This window comes from Diadema antillarum, unplaced genomic scaffold (assembly GCF_040938485.1).
Source record: "Diadema antillarum isolate AM-2024a unplaced genomic scaffold, OU_Dant_1.0 scf00000015, whole genome shotgun sequence".
Classification (NCBI taxonomy): Eukaryota; Metazoa; Echinodermata; class Echinoidea; order Diadematoida; family Diadematidae; genus Diadema; species Diadema antillarum.
The window spans coordinates 1,647,919-1,658,581 of NW_027270904.1; the positions used below are offsets into that span (position 1 = coordinate 1,647,919).

The following is a 10,663-nucleotide window of genomic DNA, read 5'->3' on the forward strand; positions in this document are numbered from 1 at the left end:
AAGGCAGGAGGAATAATATTACCCATAACATTTGTCGGTAACGAGTCAGGGGAATGTGTACTTTTTTCAAAAGATGGAATTTCGTGAAATTCTCTTTATATTTTCCTTATATTGTTGTACGCATGTGACATCTAAGTTATTCATACACTGCAGTAGTCTTCTCATCCAGCGGGTACTGCACAAAAACTTCAAAAATTCATAACTTTTGAACGGATTGTCTGATTTTCCTCAAACTTTCAATGATGTGTTCTACTAATATTGCTACATTCTCTCAATCCTTATGTTTATGAAGGTGAACTTGTCCTTTAAGAGTTGCGCTATAAACGAAAACTTCATCTGTTGTTTTTTTTTAAAGAGTGGCATAGGAGTGCCTTCCGATGGGGAAATCATTATATCATTTATAAAGTATTATCTACTGCTTAATAGGTGGCAATTTCATCTTTTTTTTTCTCATAAGAACAGATGACGCTTTGAAAATCCATAATATTCATTTTCTATGCCCGATTTTTGATAATGAAACTTGTGCCTCTTTTTGTTTCTTTGACTTTATTTTATTTGATAAAGTCACACCTGGGCATAGACCGGAATTTTCAGGAGTCCAACATGAATTAAGGTGAATCAGTGTCTTCGCAAACTGTATCCGGTGTGCACGTGATTACTGGAGATTCGCTAACCAGAGATCCTTTTTCCTCTTTCAAAGATCACCGTGTCTTTGTTTTCGTTTCCCTCCTACCAATTAATCTCTTTATCAACATTGGTTGTTGTTGTCTTTTTCAAGTTACATCAAGATGCTTTTAAAGTGGAAATAAGAACAGCTGAAAAGGCGCACGTACCTATGATGACACATTTTCACGTGACACGTAAAATTCTCAGTCCCATGCTATGAAACTACTGACTCTAGTCAAGGTATATGGATGCCAAATTGGAAAAATTTAGGAATATCTAACAACATAGTTCCCATATAAACTGATTTCCTTCTTGATTTTGTGCAACCATGGCAAGATTTCTATCGTTTACCAAAATGATGAAACTCGGTCTAATAGACCCGGTCTATAGGGGCGGGCAAGGCTCAGCCACAAGAATAATATTCCGTGTAGCTGGCCGGGCCAGTCTTGGACCAAGAAGGTTCGAGAAATGGACTCACAACAGTCTTATTCGCTTTGATCCCTTGCTCGAAGCCGCCACTCAAAAATATTTGAAGTATGTGTCAAACTGGATCTGCCCGCCCCCCCCCCCCCCCGATAGGAAGAAAATGAATTCACGTCTCATTGCATAATGACCAGCCACTGTCTAAGGAAGATAAGATATGTCTTTATGATGGTAATTACTTTTCGCTATCCCCTACTTACAAACGATGGGCGGTAGACAATGGTAAAGGCACGGGGGTGCGCGAATAGAAATTGCTCAAATATTGGTGAAATAGATATCAAAATTACTCGAGTGTACGAGTCTTTACGCTAATCTGACATATTAATTTATAAAGAACTATATTTGAAGATGATACCATATTAGTTTCATTTGGCGGAAATAAGGAGAAAAGTGATAAACCGGCTTTCCATGAGGGTAAAATTTCAAACACTTTCACAAAATACAGTTCAGATTTACACTTTTGCACATGTTTTCGAACGGAATTGACTTTTGTTTCATACGCTTTATCATTAGGTGAAATTTCATTGCATTTGATATATAAACGAGCAGCATATACCCGATATTATGTTAGCGTTAAATATGAATCTTCAGATTGCTCAGAAAGATGGCGGCTTCAAGCATCGAACATCAAAGGCACAAATACACCTGTGGAATTCTTTTGTCCATCCATAGAAAACTGGCAGCTGATTGAATAATTATATATAGTCAGTTGTAACTCCATCTCTCGAACCTCCTTGCTTGGACTATATAGGCCTGATTGATTCCATCTCGAAAAGTGTGTTACCACTTGTCTTGACGCCATGACGTCGATTCCCTGATGTGACACATTTCGAATTATGAAGTGAGCATTACGCTGCAATCGAAGAAAGAAATATACAGATTTACGTTGAAAGAAGGTTACCTTTTTGGTTTAATATTATATATCTATTATTTATCACAAAGTGTCCTGCCACAAGTTCAAGTCGACTGTAATAAACAAAATCAGGGCCTATATCATCAATCAATTTAATTGGTAGAAGTTGCATCACTTAGAAGATAAAGGGAATTTTAAATATTCGCACTTCACATGCTTTTAGGACAAAGTGATACCACGTATGCAAATTAGACGAGGAGTTGACGTCATAAATCTACGATTGTCTTCATGACCTTCACATAAATATCTATTTTTTTTCTTTTTTAAGCTCGAAATCGATTAAAGCAAAAAGGCTAGCTGTATCATTAAGAAGCTGTATTATGTTTGTTTGTTTGTTTTCATGTGTGTGTGTGTGTTTGTGTGTGTATGTGCTGGTATGAGTGCGCGTCGCAGTACGGTACCAACAATGGCTTACAGTTGCAAAGGGTTGTATATGCTTTCATTGACCAGATATATGATTTTTACGGTATTTCATCTGCACAAATTATTATGGGAGAATTGTGAGTTGGTGACATCAACTTGCGGTAAAAACATGTGAACATTTTAATAAGGTTTCTAAGCGTTCTAAATCTTTGTAAAATTTTGCTCGATTAAAGATTCTAACGCGGTGGGCAATCTCGGTTTTGAGTACTAGTAAACCTGATATGTACTGCAAAGGGATCAATATCATTGCAACTCCTCATAATCAGAGACGCTATCGAATATTTTTTTTTGTTATCGAATATAATTTTTTTTTCGTGTTATACTTTTACATGATTTACATAATATGTAACATAATTACATAACAATCTGACACTGGATGATTCAGTGCTTATGTCCGGCGCTTGTCAGTAGTTCAGCAGTTTATTACGCCATTCATAACGAGTGTCACTTCCTTCAATTCTTTCTCAAAATTCATTTGCCGGCAGACGATCCAGCCAAACTTGGATTTGTGTTCTCAGGACTGCTGATCGTTGTAGTCAATTTCTTGCCGAACACTGCAGCCCGGAGAGCCTTCCGGTATTGCTTGCTCTTAAAGGCGTAGATGAAGGGATTCATACAGCTGTTGCAAAAGGCCACTAACACCGTTAGGTGGTAGTACCACGAGTTGAAGTCCAAATTCCAACCGCAGTTGTAAGCGAAGAAGACGAACTGATTTGGAGCCCAGCAGATCGCAAACGTCACCACCACTATGGCCAGCATCTTTACCACCTTCTTGCGCGCGCTCAACAGCTCCATGGACATAGGGCCTGACTTCCCTTCGCGCGTCGCTTGCTTCAATCTCCGCGCACTCGCCGAAAGATTGGCCATGATCAGCCAATAGGAGATGCCCATCACCGCGATGGGAATGACGTAGATGACGCAAAAATTCGCCACGCCCACGAAGGTCTGGTACTCTGTGTTGGGCCAACTGATTGTGCAGACGCCGTTGTCGTTGAAGAAGATGTAGAGCATGTAGCTGTTCATGACGATGCCGGCGACCCAAACGGTGAAGATCATCACCCCAGCTTTCTTCGCCGTGAAGATGGCGTCGTAGTGCAGGGGATGCACGATGCTGAAGTAGCGTTCCAGGGTTACCGCAGTGAGGTTCAGAACAGACGCGACGAAGCTCGTCCACAGTGGGAACTTGGACAACAAGAGTCGACACAACATCTCGCCCCCTACTCCAGCAGGAACAGGAATTTTCAGACCTAAGAAAACGAGAACAACAGAAGGAGAGAAGGAAGTGATACTTATTCAGTCAGACCGCAACGCTGCTGTTAATGAGCTCAAATCAAAAATTTACCGTACGCGCAGGTTTTTGCGCATGTCCTTTTCAGCACCCGAGATTTTGCGAGATAATTCAGAGACAAAGTGCATGGTCTACGAGATTCACTTATTGACGACATGAAGATCTACTATCCATGACTAATTGACATGGTTTGTGAATATTTGAAATAAATCACACCTTTTAATGCTTACATTATATAAAATGAGCTTATGATACCATTATTCATATCTCTGCATTATATCGATATTTTCCAAAAGACCCTGAGACAAATTAGAACAAGGCTTTGTATTTATTGCCAACCCGACCCTTTCATAGGTTGAATCACCACATGAATGATAGCCAACGTTTTAGATATACTTGTTATGATAGCACAGTAAGAACTGAATTGGTCCCTCGCTTAGAAAATAATAGAAATTGAAAGTCTCGTCGAGTAAAAATCATAGTGTGGCAATTTGAGATACATGAATGATCATGCGCTCCCAGGGTATCATTAGATAAATTACTCAGGGATGGGGACAGTGGATTAATAAGAAATAATCATTCTAATACCAAATAGAGAGCCCCAAAGAACTCATGTGCGCAAACTTAGTGCTAGATCCTTTATTATTGATTTGTATGCTATTTATTAATGCACGCTACTCTATCTAGTTGTGCAAACAAAGTTCAAGCCAAAGTTGAGTTTTCGATCAGAGTGGAGTGTTGTTCTTGTTGTTTACGTGGAGATCTTAGCTGCAGTTGCCTGAACCTGAGCGCGTATTGTGCGCGCGAACACACACACACCATAGGGTCCTACACTGTCATCTACACACAGTGTATTAAGAGTACACGTTTACTGTCATTCCGCGAGGTTCGTTCAACTCTCCACTCAGAGGGAATTAACCTATCAGAAACGCGTATTCGCGGCAAACTGACATCTCGTCAAAAATTAACTGTACAACGCAATGATTTATTCGCCAACCTGACCCGTTCATAGGATCAGTCCACGTAAAGTCATTATGTTTTCATAGAATGATATTTCCTCTTTCATTTTATACCTCTTCTATTTTGGTCCACCTTAATTTCGTTGGTCTAGTGTACCCCTTAAGAAAAATGAAAAATATGCAAATTTTGTGTTTTCTAATTTCCTTGTTCAGTATATTTAATATGTCATAACCTTTTAAGTGGTCAAATTTCATCAAAGTACAACTTTTCAGCTTTTTATCGATGTATAAATCATGAAGATTGATAATGTCGTTTAGATTTACAGACACTCTAAAAATGTGGTCTCCAAGCTCATCACGTATTCATGTCCGCGAGGTCCATGCATACGCGTACGATAAATGCGAAGGCTTTTCAGGACGTTGCGGTCTGACTGTATTATAGCGTGTAAACCACGCAGGCACAAAAATCACCATTCACGAGGCCAAGAATGTTGACAAAAAGACATTAAGTGACTGTCTTTGGGACAACATAACTTGCCGCTCGCGGTCAATACTTGATGCATTGCTGGGAAAGACGGAAAGAGGAGTAATGGTAAATAAGAGAACTTGAATCTATGTACACAGTATTGTGGACACTATGCCACTATGGTTTACTCGCCCCATGCACACCTGTGCGGGAGAATTCGCACGTAGCTGCAATAATAGGCGAGTGTAATACAGCGTAATTAAACACCTCACTCCGGGATCAGCGTTAAGAAACAACGAAATTGTCGAAATGAATTGTCTTTGCAAGACAATGAGATGGCATCTAAGGCATGGACATACCAACATCTGAACGTAAACATCAAACAAATTTATAGCGGCATACAGAATGATGAAATATTTTTTCATGAAATCATACACATTTCCACAGATGTATACAACTTTGATGCTAACCTCTGAAACTCGTTCTGTGAATTTAAGACTCGAAATAGTTTTGACACATTGTCAAGAATCGTCTTGTGTAAAACAAAAACAAACACACACACACACACACACACACACACACAAAGCGAAAATGTTCCGGAAATGTTCCGGATCCTATAACATCCTGTTAACAATGACCACTCATCTAATCATAACGCCATAAGTAGTTCAGTCCATTACATCGGAGTAAGTGGATATAAAAAGCTGCGGTCGTCCTACATCTTCCAAACAATTTTTTTTTTCTTTCGAATAGGGTTGAACCAGGGAGGTTGAACGCTGACACTGCCAGCTTCTTTATTGTGCTCTTTCTCTTCGACCAATGTTCCTTTCTCTTTCTAATTCATCACAGACATCTATAGCTTCAATTGACCCTTTCCATGCTCAGAGCCTGATTCAATGACCATATACGAGTACTTTCAATAGATCGAGATAAAGGTCTTTCAGAGCGTATGTACCCAACGCAGTCTTGTGCAACCGGGACTATGGGAAAATCACTTCAATGGAGAGTGTCATTTTGACGTTCTCTCCTCTCTCCCTCTCTCTCCCTCTTCCTCCCTATCTCTTTTTCTCTCTCGGTCTCTCTTTTATTCTGACTGATGGTCACTTGCGCTGAAATGGTCTTGTGTCGCAAATAGTATTAGTTGATGTGTAGCGAAATTTATAGTCCCTGGACATTGGTTGTAGCGGGTTTTTGAATGACATACATCTCTCTCGGGGTTATCAAAAGGAGATGAGAAATAATGAGCTCTCTGACCAACGCTTTTCTATTTCCTATATTTTGGTTTTGACAGATGAGCAATCGACATAATAACTTTCAGCATCATAGAGCCGGCAAAGCCGATTTGAAAATTGCCAATATGATGCAATGGATGATTATATATATATATATATATATATATATATATATATATATCAATTAACGAACTGTAACCAATGCATACGCTTATTATTGAGATTATTATCATGACTATGAATTCAATTAAATCTCCCAATTCTTAAAGATCTAAACGTAGCTGATTTGAGGTATCTTTTAATGTGTCCGTAATGTTTGCCTCAAGTCGATATTTCTGTTCGTTTTATTCAATTGTTGTTGTCTGGTGTGAGTGTTTTGTGTGTGTGTGGGGGGGGGGGTACTTAACGCAATATCAAAGATGCGTTATGTGCAGCATATTTGTTGACACTCCCTATCACCATCATTAAACCTTTTTGTGCCTTTAAAAGTTGCCCAGAGGGATTAATGAGTCTCAGGTGATTTGATCTCCCAAGGAGCAATCTGGCAACCGTCTTGATTTCTTTGCGACTGGGCAACAGACAAATTACAAACACTATAATATGAGCGCTCCAAATAAATTCTTAAAGCTAACATAATCAAATTTGTAATGTAAACAATATAAACATATATAAAAAAAAAAGTGTTTGTGTTTCAAGACAGGGAATTTTTAATGCATCATAATCAGCTCAAAGTGAATAAAATAATCGGAGAGCACTGGGTTGTTTACATGGGATTTACGTTTATGTCATCTTGGGAAGTTGCTAATAACAAGAACTACACCATGAAGAGTTGAAGAGATGGAAAAACTGCATTTGTTTATGCTGCGTTTACACCATGTTCCCGACGGCCACGGCCGAATGACGGCAGACACGTTTCACGCACCGTGGACAAAAGGATGAAAGTGGGACAACGCGGTGAGACGGGATAGGCAAACGTGACTGGCCGTTATTGCCGTGGATGCCGTGTCAGATTATCAAACTGTCAAAAAATTGCCACGGCAGTCCAGCTAGGTGCTAATGAGAAACTTTGCACATATATGATTTGTATAATGCAGTATTACATTCTATGTTGAAGTTGTAACATTTTGTTGAGAAAAAAACTTGTTGAATTTAATGTACACTCAGATGGCTTGACCTTTTGCAAATGAAGTAACAATTGGTTGAATAAAATTTTCTTGTTGAATTCAATGTTCACTCAGATGGCTTGACCTTTTTGTCAAATTGTATGCGTCACTTATGTGTACACCCTCTGTTATTTGAGCAGCTAAAACGACTGAAGTGCATTTAAATCACATGGTACATTTTAATTCAAGAGAAAATTGCTTTCATGAAAATGTCTTAACACGTTCTTCCTTTCCTAAATGTTCAATCAGCCTTTCTGTTAATACAATCCAACACATTTGTACAACACTTTCAAAATGCTGCATTTCTAACACATTCAAACATGTTGATTTAACAATTAATGTGCGGTCACTCCTCGGCCCTTTTCTAAATGTTGCATCACCCTTTCAGTGAAGGGTAAAATCCAACACTTTTTACAACACTTTCAAAACGCTGAATTTCTAACACATTCTAAAATGTTAATGTAACAATTAAAGTGTGGTCACTCCTCGGCCCTTTTCTAAATGTTGAATCTAGCGTTTATAATGGTAGATTCAACACTTCAGTTTTCAGAGTGTATGCTGTAATTAAAAGGAGTAAACGCAACAAAAAACGACGGCACGTAATAAAAAGTTTATTACAAGACTTTTATTTTATTCTAGTAAACCATTCAGAAGTACCCATTTTTCCCATGTACTTGTGTGTGTCTAGAAGTGCTTTATTATCTCTGAAGTTGGTAATATTTACGGGAATGTATATATGTATATATATATACCTATATATATATATATATATATATATATATATATATATATATACAGTATGTATGCATACACAATGATCAATATTTTCTCACCGAAATAGTGGAAATATTCACTTCCTTGAATGATCTAAGTGACAACATGCACGATAACATGTAACTTAAAACAGGTATACTGCACTTCTTTCAGCATGAAAGTTGATAGATCTATTATTTGGGAAAGAAACGACATTTGGTGTATTGGGACAATATTTTTAGTACTTTATCTTTGGAGTGTGGTAGTTTTGGTACAACTTTTTGATATTTTGTCGTGATAGAACTATAAAGGATTTAGATTAAAAAACAGTGATATAGGCACATATTTTGAAAAGATTACATCTAAAGATTAAGCATCCTGCAAAATAAACACTATCTCCGAATGATTCTCTTGTCATTTCCAAACGTATAGAAAATACCTAGGAACATTCTTGCAGTCAATGAACAAATCATGAAAAAGAATTCAGACAGAGTATGCAGACTTGAATATCACACACACACACACACACACACACACACACACACACACACACACAGCTTCTCGGTAGCTCAGCCGCTCTTTATAAACATATCATACAAAGCTGCACATTATAACATGCGTTAAAAGGTATTCGATTGCATGATGGTTTGGCGTAGGTCTAGCATGACTCTCAAATAAAAGCTGTTTATCTGAGGAGATTATTCAAAAGCACTTTAATGAAAACGTAAGCTTCCTCAAAACGCTGGAGCCACCACGCTCGCGTCCCCGACAAATTTCACCAAATAACCATCTTAAATGTGTAATACATTGTATGTGTAGAATGATATTCTTTTGATTCACACAAAAGCCATTATTATCCGAAAAGGAATTAATACACGCATGATGGCTATCGAGTGCAGGAAGCAACAAAAGAACACCGTGTGATTATTACTGCAGGTATATATATGGAGCGAAGATAACTCCAGGCTGTTGAAGGCCCGGAGCAGATGACGATGCTGATGAACAGCATTTATACATCGCCATTCATCTGTAGAATATTCAAAGGCGACCGGATCCCACAATGTGTCATACATAATTTCAAGAGGATAGTTGGAAAAAATAGAATTAGGTACAGAAACCAACTCGGGTCACACAAAGGCCATATCCAACACCAGAGCTATCCAAAGAGCAGCCAACCACAAAGAACATGAGTACTTTAGATCGAGATATGTGACGGTGGAGCAAGGGAATGCGTACATATTGTTGTGCACATTATGTGTGTACCATCGTGACTCAGCTGAGCGTGTCGATACAGCAATAATCAGGTGGCATTTGTACATTACCCTCGTAATGCAATATCACAATTAAGGTGGAGGAATAAATTAGTAATAAAATGCAACTAGAATCTAAAGGAAAATTTTCCTAACTTGATAAAGCGTGCCGATATGCATTCAATCTTTGAACATTTGCATTAACTGTCGATTGTGTCCAAACTACCCCATGTATCGGTGCAAAGAAATGTTTCAAATGCGTTCATCTTTGCTGACACGGGTTTTAGATAACAGTGCACCAACTTGGATGCTCAGGCAAAATGTACATTTCTCAAACCACTCGGGACTCTCTACGCGATCTCGAAGAGTTCTCTTTCATTGTGGAACACGCATGTACACATCCGAAACACCAAAGGCACTAACCGTCGGCCCCCTACAGCTCTCGCTGCATGAGGCTTTCGACTTCCTCTATCATGTACTTGGCATTGAATCCTCGCTTTCGAAACTCCGACGAAATCGGCTCAACCTTCTCCAAGAAATCGTCTGCCAGATGCATTACGAAATACCGTATCAGAACATTACTACCGGTATGCTGACGGCAAAACCCGACAAAAAGTTCTTTCCGAAATACGAAAACATGAAGGAGAATATGTTTTCCGGACTGGGTGGAATCTGTTACGATCAGAACTTCTTCATGTACAGGTTGGTAAAGTGATAACGTGGGTAATTCATTTTTTTCAGTAATTGAATCAGTTTATTTTGAGATAATCATATGTAATGTAAAGGATGTAAAAGATCAAAATGTGAAGTAATTATGGTTGTGAATTACCCTGAAATGGTTTTCTTATCATTTCCTTTCTTTTTATATGACATCAAACAATGGATGTTCAAATAGAAATAACCGAAAATACAGCATTTTCCAAAGACCACCCTTTTATTTTGTTTAATTTGCACACAAGCTTTGCCTGTAATATCATTTGTTTATCGTATTATCCACCTGCAAACTCAAAGTTTCAATATTATTATGGAAATATGAAATGTGCATTATGATACCAATGTATGTACCT

General features: G+C 38.3%; 1 protein-coding gene across 1 annotated transcript; it reads right to left on the reverse strand.

Annotated features, from left to right (window-relative positions):
- Positions 1–2,905: 2,905 nt before the first annotated feature.
- Positions 2,906–10,152, reverse strand: LOC139724362 (galanin receptor 2a-like). Its single transcript, XM_071635516.1, has 3 exons — positions 10,034–10,152; positions 5,287–5,297; positions 2,906–3,732 (listed from the first exon to the last, which is right to left on the reverse strand). Exons 1-3 carry the CDS (start codon positions 10,150–10,152, stop codon positions 2,957–2,959), a joined length of 906 nt encoding a protein of 301 aa, XP_071491617.1. The 3' UTR covers positions 2,906–2,956.
- Between the last annotated feature and the right edge of the window lie 511 nt (positions 10,153–10,663).

Coding starts and splice junctions, on each gene's coding strand:
- LOC139724362 (XM_071635516.1), bottom strand. CDS start 10,152: ATGCATCTGGCAGACGATTTCTTGGAGAAGGTTGAGCCGATTTCGTCG.